The sequence below is a fragment of the Saccostrea echinata genome, unplaced genomic scaffold, assembly GCF_033153115.1.
Source record: "Saccostrea echinata isolate AGI-Se365-2 ecotype Australia unplaced genomic scaffold, CSIRO_AGI_Sech_v1 ptg000016l, whole genome shotgun sequence".
Classification (NCBI taxonomy): domain Eukaryota; kingdom Metazoa; phylum Mollusca; class Bivalvia; order Ostreida; family Ostreidae; genus Saccostrea; species Saccostrea echinata.
This window is the reverse complement of record NW_026889765.1, coordinates 15,053,188-15,072,285: the sequence shown is the minus strand read 5'-3', so window position 1 is coordinate 15,072,285 and position 19,098 is coordinate 15,053,188. Positions and strand designations below refer to the sequence as shown.

The 19,098-nt window shown below is 31.9% G+C and overlaps 2 protein-coding genes across 4 annotated transcripts in view; both read right to left on the bottom strand.

The window, feature by feature from the left end:
- Positions 1 to 2,607: 2,607 nt before the first annotated feature.
- On the bottom strand, positions 2,608 to 7,038 carry LOC133188172 (uncharacterized). The gene is made up of 2 exons (XM_061323554.1): positions 7,021 to 7,038; positions 2,608 to 4,578 (listed from the first exon to the last, which is right to left on the bottom strand). Exons 1-2 carry the CDS (start codon positions 7,036 to 7,038, stop codon positions 2,608 to 2,610), a joined length of 1,989 nt encoding a protein of 662 aa, XP_061179538.1.
- A 2,396-nt stretch (positions 7,039 to 9,434) lies between these two features.
- The window catches only part of LOC133188942 (secretin receptor-like), a 45,936-nt gene continuing 36,272 nt past the window's right edge, over positions 9,435 to 19,098 (bottom strand). For 2 of the 3 annotated variants that reach the window (XM_061324414.1, XM_061324413.1), the window contains exons 6-16: positions 18,680 to 18,799; positions 18,358 to 18,488; positions 14,567 to 14,661; positions 13,983 to 14,151; positions 13,525 to 13,681; positions 13,064 to 13,124; positions 12,821 to 12,890; positions 12,391 to 12,482; positions 11,345 to 11,483; positions 11,057 to 11,098; positions 9,435 to 10,907 (exon numbers count right to left, since the gene is read on the bottom strand). In XM_061324414.1, coding sequence (XP_061180398.1) covers positions 10,578 to 10,907; positions 11,057 to 11,098; positions 11,345 to 11,483; positions 12,391 to 12,482; positions 12,821 to 12,890; positions 13,064 to 13,124; positions 13,525 to 13,681; positions 13,983 to 14,151; positions 14,567 to 14,661; positions 18,358 to 18,488; positions 18,680 to 18,799 — 1,406 coding nt within the window. In that variant the 3' untranslated portion in view covers positions 9,435 to 10,577. The remainder of the gene's footprint in view (positions 10,908 to 11,056; positions 11,099 to 11,344; positions 11,484 to 12,390; positions 12,483 to 12,820; positions 12,891 to 13,063; positions 13,125 to 13,524; positions 13,682 to 13,982; positions 14,152 to 14,566; positions 14,662 to 18,357; positions 18,489 to 18,679; positions 18,800 to 19,098) is intronic. The other variant, XM_061324412.1, reaches the window with a different exon arrangement.

Sequence of the window (19,098 nt, the reverse complement as noted above, 5' to 3'; positions counted from 1 at the left end):
GTATATTAAGATTAAGTCCCATTGAGAGTAACACAGTATAATACTTCATTTTTTTTTTTTTAATTGCTTTAATTTTGGATTATAAGCTCGACGTATTGTAACTGCAAAGTATATATATATATGAATGCTGAAAACCTTAATTAAATGAATTTACAGACAGAATGGAAACTAAAAAATTTGTTTATAGAATATACTCAGCCTTCGACAGAATTTGAGTCATATCGGGTTTCACATATCCATTTTTGATTGCAATGTTAATTTATCCTTAACTTGATATAGTTTATAGTAGTTTGATGTAGTTTAAATTGTATCCCAATCAACCTTTTCCCATATTTAAGATTTTGGAAGTACATGTACATGAGTAAGCTGACGAAAAAATATCTTAGCTTTAAGTATAGCTTTATCATTATGTGGAGAATTGCACTGAACATATTGTCAACTCTTGGCAAATATTGCCGCCAAGGACACGGTGTGCAGATCCGTGCGAAGAGCACATATGTCAACACCGAACGAAGACTGTGCTACAATTAAAATCAAGCTAAAGGTATTAAAAGATTCGTGCCAAGGTCTTCTGGCCGCTCTTACTATAATCATGAGTTTTAATGAACAATCCTGATACTACTTGTTAAAGGCATCCTTTCTAAAGAAAGTTCTGGTATCTCAAGTATCTCATTGTTATCGTGGAGCGATTGTTCGTCTGTCACACTTTCTTCTTCCTGTAATTCCTTTTACAATTTAAAAAGGAATCAGTTCATCTTTTGGAATGTGATAAGTGATGTCCTGTAGATGTGCAATAAGGTTTCAAAGTTTTCATTTTTATCCTGGGGGCCAAACAGGAATTGAAAAACGAATTTTTTTTACTACAGAGACCTGGTTCCCCAAACTCCTCCTATAATTTAAGCAGCAGCTAAATCATCTTTTGCAGAATGATTGGTGGTGTCCTGTAGATGTGCAACAACGCTTTGGAATTTTCATTTCACATCGGGGGAAGGGGGGGGGGGGCAAAAGGGTGTTTTTCATTTAAAAATACCTGATTCCAAGAACTCCCCGTACATTTTACACATTAGCCATTTGATCTTTTACAAGATGAAAGGGGGTGTCCCGCAGATGTACAATAAGGTTTCATTTTCTCCCTGGAGGTTAAATAGGGATCGAAAAATGACGTGTTTTATTTTTCAAAAAACTGGTTCCAAGAACTCCTCATATATTTTTCTCAACCCATCTCAATTCTTTACAAGATGATTAAGGTATTCTGTAGATGTGCAATAAGATTTTGGAATTTTCATTTTCACCCTAGGGGCAAAAAAGATTTTCATTTTACGAATATCTGGTTCCCAAACTCTACCTTTACGCAGTAACCATTTCATCTTTTGCGAGATGATTGGTGATGTCTAGCAGATGTACAATAAGTTTTTGGAAATCTCATTTTCACCTATTGGAACCGAAAGGGGTAAAAAAAAAAAGAGAGACCTTTTTCAAGTTCCGTTTTAGACTGATTTTTTTTTCTTTTCTTTCTTTTTCTTAACGGAAAACATTTTTCTAAATTTTCCTCTTTTAAAATCAGAATTATTTCCGCACAATCTTTTATTTCAGACCGGTAATGAATTTATTTTAAAAATACAAACATAAGAGGCCCATGGCCATAAGCTCACCTGTACATTTAATGCCCAATTTGATACATTTATAAATATTTATGCAAATTCTATAATAACTTTTGAGGCTTCTTCGCTACAAGGAACAAGGTAAAAGGAAGCTAGCGTACATTTAGAGACAAACAAGTACGCGCAAGTATTACTGTCTTATGACGGCATCTAAAATTTTCAGTGGTCACGAAGTAATATATAGTTCAGTCTAATAAGCCCTTAGCTGTAGGCCTTTTTTATAAAGGTTGTGGAGAAAGTTTTTTTACTACTGCTAGGCCCCTAATCCCACCTCTGTCGTTTCCAGGAGTCGGTGTTTTTGTCTTGTTCCTGATTAGTATTCTCTACGAGAATTATGAGATTAATCACTGATCGTTATATTTAACTTTCACATTGTAAATGTAGTAAAAGAATATATTAGGATCTCAAAGTTAGTATCATTTTGTGATGACAGCTTAAATATACGGAGATTTAAACCTCGAACTGCGCACTTCCTTAAACGCAATAAGACATTTACATGGTGACAATATGTACAAAACAAGAGTACACTGTTACGTATTCTGCAGAGGAAAAAAGGCGCAAATCGGCACTTATTGCCGATTACAATATGATATGAGCCAATTAACATGTACATTGTACTTCTGCACATAATGCCAATGGCGACAGCAATATATGCCGTTATATATGTTTTAAAAAGCAAAGCTCGAACTTTATATAAACAATTTATATATACAGCTATTTAACAATATATCGATTTATTTAATTTTTTGCAAAATCATTGGTTTGATGTTTAACCAATTCAAGAGTAAAAGTAATTGTAGGAAAGGGATATATATATTTCAAAACAAAGACAAATTTAACTGAATCCATTACCAACTTGAAACATGTTAATTATTTTTTATAGTAATATACTGTTGATCAATTAAAAGAACACGTCATTTATGCCTCATGACTTTATATCTTCAGATTACCAAAACTTTATATATCCATTGTTTTCCTCGTCTGAATCAGAATCACTGTCGATCTCTCCGTCTAATTCGGCTTCCTCAGCGTCTTCTGATCCTCCTACAGCGGCACCACCTCCGCCTGTCCCTCCTGCTCCTACTCCTCCACCTCCAGCCATCCCTCCTCCTCCAGCCAATCCTCCTGTCCCAATCCCAATGGATCCTGATTCTGTTTCAACATCTTGACTTCCTCCCATACCCCCACTTCCACCTCCTTGTTCTGCCATGTCTTGCAATCGATCAATACTTCTCATAAAGATTTCCTCGACACGTTCTTGGTTGTTCGAACCAGGCTGAAGATACTGATAAAACCGAATCAGTTGGAGAAGCTTAGCTCTATACGATTCATTGAATATTTTTGTAATCCTAGCATTGTTTTGAAGATTTATATAACCTTTAAGAATTGTATCCAAAGTCTGCTGATGGTTTCTAGAGGTGCGCAACAGTTGAATGATATCCTCAGAGGACATTTGCATTTGAGCCATTCTAAAAAAAAAATCCCCCATGCTTGTTTTTGAATTTGGTCGACTACGTGATATGGTGGCATGTCCAGTTTGCATACCACCCACTACCTGTCCGCTTCCCATGGTTCCCCCAACATTTGTTTTCTTTATAATTTTTCCACCTTGATTAGTGTTTGCAGAATGTAAACCAGTTGCAGCCTGCCGAAGACGATTGTCTCTGGCAAAGATAGGGAATTTAAGAGTGTGAACTCCAGGTTGAAATCTTGATTGATCTAAACCTCGAACGTGTCTCAACAAGTCTTTTGCAAAAAGCTGACTATGTAGAGATGTTTCGGATATTCCAGGTACTCTTACCAAATTGCTTGATGAAAACACTTTTTTTCTTAATGGTCGCGTTGCTTGACGGTTGGGTATGGTGATTTCAACGATTTTTGGACGAGGTTGAAAACGTTGTCGAGGTACTTGATTTGTCTGTGGACCTGGTTGAGGATTGAATTGAGGAATAGCCATTACAGCCATAGGTAAACTGTGCAAACTAGGTAACTGAATCGATTTGCTAGAAGGAGATAAACTTCCTTTTAAAGAAGGAGATGGGCCTGGAATATTTGGCGTGGGAATTTCATTAATATTTTGAGGAGTAGGTAAAGATTTTTGAGGTGCTGTATGTGATGGAGGCCCAAGAGGAGGACTCAATGGCGGAACAGACATCACAGCTAACGGTAAACTATGAAAATTAGTTATCCCCAAAATTTTTGGCGAATGTGGCAAATGTGCTGGATGTATAGATTGACTTTGGAAATTAGATATTCGGGATTTTGATGTTATGAATTGCTTAGGTTGGATGTTATTGGAAATGAAACTTGGTTGAAACTCGTGTATTGTGACTGATCCCTGGGGTTTAGAAGGTAATGGAAAAGCAGGTTTCTCTAATATAGGCAACGATGGAATAATTGGTTCTTGAGGTAGATGGACAGGTATTCCTTTGATAGGTCGTGGTTGTAACGGTTTCCCGAGAGAAGGAATCTGAAGATCAGGAGTGGTATTAATTTTCAGTCTCTTATCTGTCAATGGAATCATAGGATACGACATCCAGGTGTTAGAGGTATCTGGTCTGCGATTAAAATAGGGATTGGATATCCATACATTTTTGCCTATAGCTGCTATATTGTCAAGTAGACCTGCTTCAAAATGCACGTCTTTGCCTTGGACGGGCTCAACAGGCGAATGCACGAAGGAGACGTGCATGTCTGGCAGAGTAGGTATCATATCCTGGCTAGATTTTAACTGTGGTGCTGACGTCAGAACGTTCTGATCATTGAGAAGTTGTATCTCGTGTTGAGATGCCGGGATTTTGGACAGGGGGCTCAGATCTCCCTGTGTGGCACATTTACCCGTGTACTGACAATCCCACGCTGTAGGGTTCTTGAATTTAGAGCCTTTCTGGCCCAAAATTACATTACCTCCTACAACCTAAATAAATGAGAACAATCAGTTGTAAGTAACAATTGGATATTATAGAAATACTAACTTGGGTTAAGTTTTTTTATGATTCATTTTAAAATCAGAAGCTTTAATTTTTTTGTACATGTGTAAAATACGTAATTGTTATTCAGAGATCTCTGTTCAATCTCCCTTCCCTTTACAATTGTAAGTTAAACCAGGACAGAAAGCAAATGTTGTATTGATTTACAAAGACAGATACATATTTGATTGTCTCGATTTTTTAAAATACTTTTGGAACGACTTTACCGGTCCCCAGAAAAACGCGCTAAAATATAGTGTCACCGTAGGCGACTTCAATATATATGAGATCGCGTGAGCGATCGAAAAAAAAAAAAGAGGTTTTAATCCTTTTTGACCCCAAATTCGAATTCTACGGTTAAAAGTTTAGTTTAAAACTTCGTTTTTAAACGAAGTTTTAAACCTCGTTCTCTGAAAAAAAAATAAATAGCCATTTTTTCATGTAAACAAACCAACGAGATGTCGTTGAAGCTGAATCAAGATCTTGCAAAAAATACAGATGCAACTGAATTTCTTAATTAATCTAAAAGAACAAGACACTAACCTTAATCTCTCGGATGGTATGCGAGGACAAACCCAAATCTCCCAGGCGGATGCTAGACCATGCTAGACTAACCCATGTGCGAGGACTAATCCTAATCTCTCGAATGGATGCGAGGCTAACCCTAATCAGTCGAAAACTTATGCAAGGACTAACCCGAATCTTTCAGGTGGGTGCAATACTAACCCTAACCAGTCGTCGAAAAATGTGCAAAACTAACCTAATCAGTTGAGTGACGTAAATCTTACGTCATAGTGCAATGAGCGCGCGGATCTTGCGGATCTGGGGACCGGTAAAGTAAAGTCTACCCATACTTTTAATCCACGATTTACTTATAATATATATATATATATATATATATATATATATATATATATATATATATATATATATATATATATATATATATATATATATATATATATATATATATATATATATATATATAGACAGGCTAAGAATTAAATGTATATCATTTAGTGGATTCACAAGATTCTATTTCTATGAGATAAGGTTAAGCCGAAAGTTTGATTGAGGAATACCAAAAACTTCATAACAGTGGAGTATAACAATGATAAATTTTACTATTTCTCTCATGAGTTATACCTATTATAATTAAGCATGTTCATTCATGTTCATGGTTAAGATATATATATTTATTCACAAAACATATAAAATAGTTAACTACATGTATATTAGCAACTCAGAAAGCTTAAAAACTTAATAAATGAGATAGGATAATTCTTTTCAAGAAGCGTCATTTTTGATAGTCATGAAAATCTTGTAAAAATGTAATATAATCAATGGCTGTAATTGACATCTGAATGCCAAAACGTATGTTATCTAAATATGAATGTTTTATGGCTTTCTATCAATTGATGTTTCCTTTTGTAGTTCTCTAATACCAATAACCTTTATTATGTCTAGTTTGTTCGGTTATTACTGGTTTATTCTCTAAGTTTGACAAATGATGAACACATTCTTGTCTGTTGAAAAGGAAATTAATAAAACAAGAAGAAATAAGATCTCTGGTTTTGATGTAGTGTTGGCAAATAAATGAACAAGCATGTCAAGCGGTTAATGATTTTTGGAAACGTAGAGACACACTTTAAGGTATTCTGTTTATTTCAATAATTTTCGGCAATATATTATTTAAAGAAAAGTGACACAATAGATAAAAGAAATGTCCGAATATTGTTACTTCGACCGTGTTGATAATTCGAGGATCGAATCATCAAAAGTATTTTCTACATAAAGTTAAAAAAAAAACCTTTTATCTATCAAGGCAATACCCTGTAAGATAGGCAACCTTTCGGTGCTTGTTCATCGATTTTGAGTTCCTCCCCTTTTTTTCCTCAGTATAAATTGTACAGAACGATATAACGTTTCTTTTCATTTAGCAAAAATATTGATCGAGATGATCCAATCATTGTTTTTGATAAAGCTTCTGTGCAATATTAATATACTCATATATAAAATTTATTTCTTTTTCCTTATTCTGTCCCTGTAAAATCAAAGGAAATGTGAAGTGTAAAAAAAAAGTCGAATGAACCCTATTTTGAACAAGGGTTTGATGTTGAAATGAAATCACTCACTTCAAATACTTATTTATAAACGTGTATATTAAAGCATATCTAAAATAATATTTTTTTAATGTGCTGAGCGTGATTATTATCTTTTTCTTCTTCCTTTTTTTGAAAGCACATTCAATTTATCGTCTTTCAAAATACATGTATTTTATACTATTACTTGATACATAAGGATAATCAAATGCTGTAAACTAACTTTTATTCCGCGGGTTATAATTCCCCGGAATTACAATTTTTATTTAATCCGGGGTAGAAAATTACGCAGATTTCCTGAATCATCATTGTATTTCTTAGATTCACTCTAAGTACGCTGTGACAAATTTCTATGGAAAATTGATGACTGCGTACATGGCATAAATTAATCCCACGCGTAAAAATGTACGTCTACAGTACATTTACCAAAAGTGAAAGTTGCGGTTCTTCAATACAAATTTGTACAAATATATCATTATCAAAATATATACGATTAAATGTCAGTTTTTTTTAAAATGTAAATATTCATCCTAGCATTATTATTATTATTTTTCTTCATAATTGTATGCTAATAAGTTTTTAAAAAAATATATAGAAACAATCATCAGATACTTACTAAAACGAGAAATAATCTCCCCAAAATATTTAGAGACCTCATGGCCTTTGAGCCACGTTCGTCCCTAATAACAAATGCAATACCAATAATTTATTAAACATGAAATTCTGTTACTTTTTACAACATCTTGTTTAACATCAAGTTTAATAACCACATGCTTGTCACAGCGTTAACGGTTCAACGACTTAACATGCAATGTTTTTTTCTTTAAAACTTTGTTTAAATAAAACAACTTCTTGTAGATTTGTAATTGTTTGAGAGAAAAAAGTTATTTTTGTTAATGAATTTCATCAGGTAATTGACGAGAATTCTGCTTGATTTTCGCTCGTAGGTGAGACATTACGCACAGGAAATTAATGGTTCCTAACTATCATTATAAAGATATCTTTACATTTATAGTGAAAGGTGTTTCCGCTCTTAAATGTGCAGATTCAATAAAATCAAAGTAGTTAGAATTTAATAATTAATTTTTTACTAAGATGAAACATTCGGTTTTGGCATTTTTGTCGGTCGATCTGTCCAGTTTTCACAAAAAAATGTGTCCATAACTTACGACGCCTTGACTGGAATCAGCTCAAACATTAGGACGTTTTTACTTTGATTGATATATATCAACAGCTGATTTACATCACTTCTCAAAAGTTCATTCAAACAATACAAATCATGAGCAAAGCAAACAGGGACTTTTAAAAACATCAGAGGTTGGATCAAGTGTCATAGAGGGGCGAGATCCCCCTGCCGATCAGGCACACCCGCCGTTGTGCTCCTTGTCATGATCGGGAAAAACGGGAAAATCTTTAGACAATTCAGTGTGTAAATAATGGCCTATCAATTAGTATGAAAAAGATCATTCAGCATTCGAATAATTGATAGATTGTATTTACTGACAAGGTCATTGTATCAACCATAGAACTTGCTAAATGATGACTTCAAACAAAACTGTTGATATTCTTGTTTCATCAACTTCTTTGTCAGTAGCTTGCCTCGTTTTAGAAGTTGTACGTGCAGAGACATAATCAAATTTTGAAAAAGTTACTTGGAATTTTTAAGTATCCACAGCTGATTTACATCACTTCTCAAATGTCTTGTTGTACAGTACTAATGAAGTTTCTAATTCACTCTGCCAATATTTTAGTGAGGAGTAAAGAAAAAGCTCAATAAAAGCTCAAGATCACTGAATGGAATTAGGACACGGAATGGAATTATACAGATTTTTATCACAAATTCGATCGTGTAAAAGTAACATTTCTTCAAATCGTGATTCTTTAGAAGCAGAGTTCCAATATTTTACCATTCCATTCGACAAAAATGTAAAATTCTAGAAAGACTCCATCGAACAATGAAGTTTTAAGAATTTTTTTTTTCAAATTGAGTAAATATATAGTGCCCTACTTCATTAACTCAATAAATTGAATAATTGCTCTCTGTCAGTCAGATTTAGCTATTAAATTTCATGTTTCTCCTCTCTAATTAATTTACAGTATTCTCATTCAGTGGTAATTGAAATCCTTTCAACGTTTTTTTTTATATGGAGGAACACACTTTAATCAAAAAGATGTGATTTGATCCTAAGATTGCTCATCCATTAATGTTTGGTGTATTTCATGTTATGAAAGATATATACTATTTATACCTTTCAATGTGACATCGATTTCAGTAATAAGGAAAGATGTTATATTTTATATCGTTGTACATATGATTGGGAAAGTTGTATTTGACCTGTAAGTAATAAATAAGAAACATTTAAAGTGCATTAGACCAGAAATTGTATTAACTGTCCAATATTAATTAAAAATGATTGTCAGTTTACATTCTGAGAAAGGGCGGTAATCACTTCATTTACAGGTAAGAACAAAAATGTAGGAAACAATTAATAATCTTCACAAAATACAGGTGTTAATCAATTAAAAAATGGCATAAGTGTCAAACAATGTACATACAGTAAACAGACAAGTACACGGACTTTAAATAGATCGAAAAAGTATAAGATTTGGAAATTAGTAAATACTTTAATTACTACAGTAAATTAGAGTACTTTAATTACTTTAATTATTACAGTAAATTACTATAGAGATGATACGTGCTATCATTTCAATTTATAATTAGGAATTGATAATTAAATGAAACAGTGCATTTTAAATGAATTATTATTTAATTTACCTTTTCAAGGAACTGATGAATATAAAGCATAATAATTAAATATTGTTCCCGATACTTAGAAAAATATTAAAGTTTTCAGTAAATGTTGCATTATCATGAAAACACATTTCTATTGATGAGGGTCACGGGGCTATGGAAATGTGTTTTTAATGTTATAAAACAATGATAGGGTATAGCGAATACTCAGTATCTATATTTCACATCATCAAATGTGCTGTAAACCAACAACTACATTTATGTATAAAAATGTACAGTGTGTACACGATAAATAAATCACAGTCTTATGTTAATCAAACAATATGCAAATAATACATGAAATCTTTGGTATGCAATGACTTATCAAAAACAATAACAGTACAAAGTTAATTTAAAACAATATCTACATGGTCATAAATAACTTATAAATATAACAAACTACATGCATTGAATCTTAAATTACCTCCTCCAAAATTTCTTAGTAGTCAATTATACACACCTCCCTTGATATAATTTCTTTGATGTATACCTCTCTGTTTTTCTACTTTTCACACATTTATTGTGTTATTACAGTCAACTATTTTTTTATTTTTGCAAAACATTAAATAATCTATAAACGATAAATGTACTATGAAGTTATAAACAATATTATTATACATCATAAATAAATATATAGATATTCTTAATTCACTGAACTCTAATCTTAAAACAAACATATGTTACTGATCACAGAGAAGCGCTTGTTAATGGAGAGCTCATGAAATTCGCACACTGAGATTCAGGAGCATGAAGATAGTATTAAATATAGATTGAGACAGGTCAACATGTAAAAAGAAAACTACATCTGTACAAGACTATCGAGTAAAACCCAAATACAATCTTACTGTGATCAAGGACAAAATCTGCTGCCTTAATAACTATACCATAAACCATTTACAGTTTGAAGCATTAACTCTAGTAAGTTATATATTTTCCACTGTAACTTCACCTTTCTTGCTTTTCAGGAAACTATTATTTCAGATTATTTCACTGTAATGGCTTTTGGCAATCTCTCTATTCCTGAATAAAACAAATATCCTTGATCACACCTCTCTTAACAAGAAACATTCAGTTGATCGGGACTTAACGGTTTACATTCGTCTATTTTTCCGTTTTGGTATTGACAAACACCATTCTCCTTCACATACACCTTGTTTTTCTGTAATGGATGAAGTTCCTCGTTATATCCAATAAGTGACGTTTCTCGGGTACAGTTTCCATTCTGGTGTTCTTTTGAATCTTGAGAATTTGTTGTTGATCCCAATGAACCTCCACGTGTGTGCGATATAAATGATGTCATAGTCTCTCGAGTGCTCTTTCGACTAAGCCCTTGACCACGTGATATCAGAAACCGTCGCCATTTTTTCTTTATTTCTGCCTGTACCTATCGTATTGTAATTTTTTTTTTATAATTAGACACATTGAACCAATTTAGTCTGAATAAAGTGAACATGAAATTAATAGCTTTAAGAAAATCTTAATTCATCAATTAAAATGGGAAACGTTAGGATATATTCAATGTATGTGATTTACCTCTCCATTGAAGAAACAGAAAATGAGAGCTACTATGAAGCCCTGCAAAAGAGATAGATTAAACCTAGGGTAAATCATTCCTTGATCTGATAATAAAATCAATTTAATTTTATCAATTCTTGTCAAAATATTACATGGAAAAGTGTTAAAAATATGGAGTTACTCTTGTGAGGCACTATATACACAGAGCTGTTTCAGCATGCAATAACGCATTCAGAATGAATAGAGTGCAATATGCTGAATGTACGAAAGTTTCACAAAGGTAAGAAGTGCACCTTACAGTATTACCTGAAACGAGTTAAAGAACATTTCAAAGTAGAGTTTGACCAGTTCCGCCTCGTCACTGACTCTATCCGGTAGACCAATAAACACAACATAATGGACCCCAAACAGAGGAATCAGGACCAATGTCGCTTTGGCTAGCTTCCTGAAAGGTAAAGTTTACCTCGTTATTCAAAAGGCTAAATATTAACAACTTCAACAATACAAAAAGCGGCAAAGAAATTATTTTTATTTCATCATACATTTTGCTCAGCTGCAAAATATAATGGACGTTGAATAGTAAGGACGATATATGCTAAATTTTATGAATATACATGTATATCATTAACACATGGTATTTTAAAATTATTCATGAAGATAATCATGAATATTCATGAAGATTCTGCTTGTTAGGAACAGGTGTTAGACTGCAGAGTTGAAATAAAAGAGTGCAAAAGGCCAAACCGTGATAAAATCAGAGACAAAATACGAAATTCAGAAGAATAAAAACGAGAGGTGGTTTTCAGTCAAACTTAAGCTATAAGATCATTCGTTATCAAATACCAATATGTCGTTTAACATGCATTTCTAATACAAAGTGACAACATAGTTTTCTTTTAATTATATGCTTATCAAGGAGGGTTTTAAAACATTAGACCTGGTTTTGTGACTCATATCAGCAAATAGAAAACAATTTAAAATACAGATGGATCACTTAAATCAAAATTAGGTTAAAGCAAAGTTCACTACAACACAAATGTTACATTCATCTACATGTAAAATAGAAAAAATGAAACTATATTAAGTGTAAATGAACTTAGTACTTATCAAAACAATGATAACCTGTAATGAAAAGAATTATCCCATTGAAAAAGGTATGGTCTTCAGAATAGATGTTACTCAGTTAATAACATAAAAACCAGTGTTAATATCTGTAGAACTTTACTTAGGTCATGCAATGATACATGTATATTTGACAAAATGTTTTTCAAAAGTGCATTAAGGGCATTAAATCCGATATTTATTTGCTCATACACATATCTAACTACAAATTAGGATACAAAAATACTTACTTATACCTAAATTTCTTCGTTTCATTTGCATTAAAAGCATTAAGTTTCGTGAAGAGTATTCGAATAATGTTGATAAAAATCACAAAGTTAACCTGTAAATAAAAAAAAACAACCATATCGTAAAAGTGCACAGTGAACTGAAGTCTTTTTGGGGAGGCATTTCAAAATCTTATTTCCATTTGTCATTGAATCACCACTGGCTTTTACAATTTTTAAATAAACAATGAACTTTGTTTCCTACGCCTTACTCTCCAAAACGAAGACGAGTCTTTGTTCAACGGGATAGGACATATGTTAATGAGACTTTTGTATATTTGGAAACAAATGATATAATGCAACTAATCACTGTTTTATATAATTCCGTTGATGATTCGAATCATTTAAGGCGTTTTGAATAAAATTTACATTATAATCTATTAAAATCCCTTACCACAACAGATGCTACTATAGGACCACGTAAAATCCAGAAGTACCCCGGAGTAGGGTGAGTATTCCAGCACCTTCAGAAGTGTCAGAAAACTTTATTATTCAGCACAATTTATAACTGTTCAAGCAAATACACTATTTTTGATATACATCTATCTTAACCCAGATAAGTTTGAAAATAATTTTTTTTTCTGTAGATATAAATCATAGGACAAAAATGTTTATAAGAGGATAAAAAAAACCCTACAGAACATCTTCTAATGTTGCTCTGACTATCACCCAGGGTACAACACACACCAGCTGTGAGGCTGAAAACATTATAATAGAATTTAATTTATTAATTTACCATTTGAAAAAAAAAATGTTAAATTGAAATAGATTCTGAAAATTTTTTATTTATTCTTCCTCAAATTTTTGCTGAATCAGAATGCAAGTCATATGTCTTGCTCCTTAAATTCACAAGAATTGTCTTTCCTTCAAAATATCTTTCATCATAAGTATTCGCTTTTTCGCCATATTTAGCTGTTTCATAATTAACTTCATAAACAAGGTGTAATTTTAACAAAAGCACCCCTTTAGAGTTCCTGGAATTTTTACTAATTCAATTTGTTTTAAATTGACAGTAATTAAGAAGTAAAGATTTGAACATAAGCACAAAAATTGTTCTGTCATCAACAAATACACGTGCACCTCACAACTTCGACTTACCCCATCCAAACAGAACCAGCCATTTAACACCACTCTTCTCTGAGAAGACTGCCACTGAGACGAGAAGATGTAAATACAGGCCTTCCACCAAAATCCACATGTAGTTAGCGCCCAAGAAGTAGTAGAAGATGGTAAAGAAAAGCTTACACTGCCAATGCTGAACAAAGGGAAACATTTTATTTATACTCTCTAAAACACCATGTTCATGTTATAGTATCTTTGTATTATTTATTTCAGTAAAAAACATTTTCAGTTCTATATTTTATGTCAAACTTGTATTTATTTTCAGCAAACTTTATATATTGTGTGTGCCTTTTATAACTCTAATGTATGAATTCAATAACTCATTATTTTATATTTCTCATAAGTCATCATTATCTCGTATGTATCGCAACATTGCATTTCATATGTGCTATTCAAATATGTACATGTATTTTGTTTGAAATAAATAAGCTTACTGTGCCCTCGCTTTTGAATTCTACGTGTCCGTTGTCTGATTCTATGACGTCACCGCTGAATCCCACTCCACTAACCAATAAATTTTCCTTCATGAATGAGAATGCAGCTCGAATCATAAACGACGCAAACAAGTTTACGTGAATTGTAGTCCGTGGACATCGGAGTTTCCTGATTAAAGTGTTACAAGGCAAAAGAAAAATAAATAAATAAATAATAAGAACAACGTTTTAATTACCATTGAAATACGATAGAATAAATATACATGTATAAAATTAAGGAATCTAAATGAAATTGTGCATAATATCAACAGTGCTACAACCATTTTCCAATTTACAAAAAATTAATACTAGTATCTTTTAAAAGACATTTTTTGTTCCGTAAAGAATTAAACAAGTACTATTTAACGCTCAAAACATATATCGTATTCATTAAGTTTAGCATTTATTCCTACATCAAAACTTCCAAATGTAAACAATAGAAGCCATGTAACGTGTTTAAAACAGTGAAATTATCATATTAGTATTTGTAGAGTACATTCAGTCAAATGACTAGTTTTGAGTAGACCATCTTTAAGATGACATACCTAAACATAAGCATGATGACAGTGGCCAAGAGTAGAGACACGAGAGAGACGCCATAACCAATAGTGTACATCATAGTAATGGACGCCATGTGGTCCTGTGAGGAAAAGCAAACATTAAGTACACGTAAGTACTAATTACTGTAAGTACTAATTATAAGTACAGCGTACTTTATTATTTTTATTAATGCAGATGATAAAGTCGCAGATGTACATTGTATGAATGGATCCGATGTATTGTAAAAGTCATTTTTAATTTGAAATTACAAATTAAAATATGCTTTTTACAATAATTTTTTATTCTATCAAAGTCTTACTATCCGTGGATTTTTATTACATGTACAGTTATAGCAGGCGACACAGGCGTTCCTTGGAACACTCTAGTCAAATTAAAGTCTTCTACGCCTTAAGGAGGGATTCTTCTCATATTTCCTGTATTTAAAAATTAATGAAATTTTCATAGATTCAAGAAGACATTATCACTAAGTGATGGTATCAGTTACACGTAGATTGAATTTGACCGTTTTATTTTAGCAAGGTTAGGTCAAGGTCATTATCTTTTTCCTTGACATTTAGATTAAAAAATTACTGTTGCTAATCATGAGATGCCTACTTCTATTTTAAAAGTAAAAATGCTTTTCTTTTTACACAAAAAGATGTAACCAATTCGGGTCTATCAGATGATTCTACCAAATTAATTGACATAGTTTAACTAAAAGACATATTGGCTAATCCGAATTTCCTCTGTTTTTCTTAATTTTTTTTAGGACATATTAGTTATTTTTATATACTTCTTATATTTAAATATTTCTTATTTTCACATATGATGAAGTAGTCATAGAAATATACAAAATGATATGAAAACAAAAAGATTTTACCGTTTAGTTAGAGAGAAAAACACTTTTTACTGATTTTTTGCTCGAATTTGTTTTTAGATCTGAAGCTTTCAAAAGCTATCAAAATTGTATTTTTTTTAGGAAATCATTATTATTTGCTATAGTTTAATACTTTAGGGTTTTTATTAATTCTAGCTAATTTCAAAATTTCTTTTAAGTCTTTGATTGTTTAAAAAAAATTAACTAAATGTACTGTTCTCTAAGTGATTTTCATAGGCAGAAAAGGAGATATTTTCATATGCCACAGTTGCGCCAATAGTATAGTCCCTGCTGGATTTCAAACTCAGTTTACCATTTCTATTTAAAATTGTACAATTATGATGAGTAAAGAAAAATATGATCTTTTAAGTACATTACAGCTACGTATAAAAGACATATATGCAAATATACTTGGATTATTTCGTCTAGTCAGAAACCAGAGAAGAATCCCTCCTTAATATCAATTACAATGACAAAACATGCAGACTTTTCTACACTTGTATTATGATTCAACAATACGAAACCTTAAAAGCTTCAAGAAATTAAAGCTTAATTAAATTAAACTAAAGCACTACTAAAGCTTAAATACTCCATTTGAGCTTAATCGACTGATTTACTGAAGGAATGATTTGCTAATTTAGATTATGGTTTCAAATTCAACCTAAAACATTTTAATGTGGTTTAATTTTTTTAGTGATATTTTGACAACACCATATGAAATCTTGCTATGGCAGAAGAGATGATTCTTCATCGCACCAACACAAAGGTTTCAAAGGTCTTATCAAGTAAACTTTCTGAAGTCTTTGACAAAGGCACAGTCCCAGTACACTTTAATTAAAACTTTATTTCAAATAAAAGTCTACTGGGACTTGAACTGCCCAGTCTCTACAAAAAAGTGAATATTGTTTTGGTTAAGTCACTTTTACTTTCTTTTTCTTTAAAAATTAAGTATTTTTTGTAAATAAATGTCATGTATCTCATAGTATAAAATAAATTTTCGCCTTATCCCTGTCGCTGGTTTCATATTGGAACAAACTTGAGTTCTAATTTGATTGATGAAATCTTCCTTCTCCCTTTGGTGTTATTTAGAAAGATAATCTAATAAAACATTGTCACATTATCGAAAAGAAGAATACTGCTTGTAAATAGGAATGATGCATTGCAATCAGATGATGTTAAAATTGACAAAAACTGAAACCCCCCAGCAATTTTCAATTTTATTCATGTTATTCTGAAAAAAAATGTGAAACGTTTTACAGAGTTTAAAGTATTTATCGATTTTATTTTGAGTTTCAGTCAGTAAAGTAACAATAAAACAATTTTTATTTTAGTTACGACAAGCATTTTTGATATCTAAAATAGCAAGGATAAATAACTGCCATTATTTGATACATATCTTTACTAGACTTATTTAGATGTGAACAAAGCAAAATAAAGAGAGTACCATTTACTTAAATATGAAATGGTAATATTTTTCTTTATCGTTTCCAGCAATTTGTTTGGCTTAAACTAAATCACAGGATCATTTATAAAACATCTTATAAACTGGGTGTTTTAAAAATGTTTATAAACCTGATATCGATGTTTCTCAAATTGGAAACAGTCTTCTATAAAACAGCAATAGTGATGATGTAACAATATAGTCAATATAGATTGGATGTTCAAGAAAAGAACAAAAACAAAAAACGATACTTCAGCTGCTATTTGTAATTTTGACGTCATTATAACGTAACAATGATTTATATGAGAATGTATTTAGTTTTACATGAAGATATATGGATTTGAAGGATATTTTTCATTAATTGATATAAAAATAATGAAACAAATACGGCCATTTAAATCGGTACAATCCCTAGATATATAGAGCTTAGATAATGCATATCGACCTCGCACTAGCTGATATACATGTATGTCTCGGATTCGCCTCTTCAAAAGGTTCATAACCAAAAAACAAAGATGTTCAGACTTTAATTTAAGGAAACAAGAAATGCTCAGATAAACCTACTGAAATAAAAAATACCTTTTTTCCCCATATGTACCCACGTCATCTTATTATCAAAAGTATGTTCTTTTCTTGTTTACAAAGTCTGTAAAAGTTGTATTGTTGAGGTTTTTTGTAATATTTTTTGTTGAAGCGACAATGACCATAATTCAATTTCTTTTATTAAAAAGAATTGATGTAAGCATTTCTATAATATGATCTGTGAAACTAAGTGAAAAACAAACATATAGAATCTAACACGTTTTTGTCCATGACTTATCATTGACCTTCACTTTGACCTTTTACTTAATAGGCTGTCAGCCATCTCTATCACATATGAGATTAAAAGATCAAATTGATAACCTAGAAATTGTTTCCTCCTCATCTTCAAGTATTATTCACAGGACAGGTATTATATGTCATTCCATCTCTGTTTCGAGAGTATATAACTTCCCTGGTCATCGACCAGAAAAGCTAGGAAAAAAAAATTAAACAATCCTTGCGGAATATCCTTTTCACTGGCACGTAGAATATTTGGAATTAATAGATTATTAATTTCAACCTTACACGATTTTTCATTAAGGATCCCTTAAAATCACTGACACTGAAAACGTTTCCATCTCAGTTGTAATCAGATGTTAGATGTTGTTTGCAGTATACAAGGACTACTATTTTTGATAATGTTAAACCAGACACTTAATAAAAATTACTATTTAAAACCTTTCCTTCATTGTCTAAAGAAAATCTAAGATGAATTGAGTGTGAAAAATTCAAGTCTCATTTATTCTCTCTCTCTCTCTCTCTCTCTCAATGGAATGAAAAACACAATTGTGTCAGTCTTCATCATTCAAAATTGCAATCGAATACAACTGTACTCTTATTTTTTTTAATTATATTGCATTTTTCATAACATAAAAATTAGTTTACCCTATGCCCACCTGGATTAGTTTGGGGACGACAGTGACCCCAGGATCTGGTATGACACACTCCCGATAGTCCGACCAGGTAGAATTTAACTGTGGGATAAATAACCAGGTGCCATTTTCTGTACAGTTTCTGTAAGCTTTGGCTATGTAGGAAAAAAAGTAAAAGATAAAAAAAGATAAATTGGTACCGTATATGATTTACATTCGTTAGTGTTAGGAGTCGAAAACACATCAAATAAATTTACTTTAGTTTATAAATACACAAATAAAGGTTGGGATAATATTAGGATTCTTACATGATTCCTAAATGATATCTAATGATAACTAAAAGTACCTGCAGAATCAAACGAGTTGAGATAATTCGGGCATGGTATAATGGCGGTTTCGCCAGCCTTTGTCTGGGGCCAACAGGCTAGAGAATCCCATGTGGCGGAACAGTAATCGGTTTCAGAAGCTGGGTAAAAATATTGAAAAAACACATTTTTTATTTCATCAGTTATTATTAATATTCAGATTTTAAAATCAATAAATTAATTACTATCATTATAACACTATAATCAATGTGCTTTTCAATCCGAACCCTTATTATGCAAACACACTAGTTTTCTATTTGGTTGTACCCTGGTAGTATCAGAAAAAAAGAATGGCATTTGCGTCAGGGGAGTCTCGGATTACATACACTCTTTAGTCAAGTACAGCGATGATTTTAATTTCGATCTGTTATGTTATCTATCCAATAACCATACACTCTCC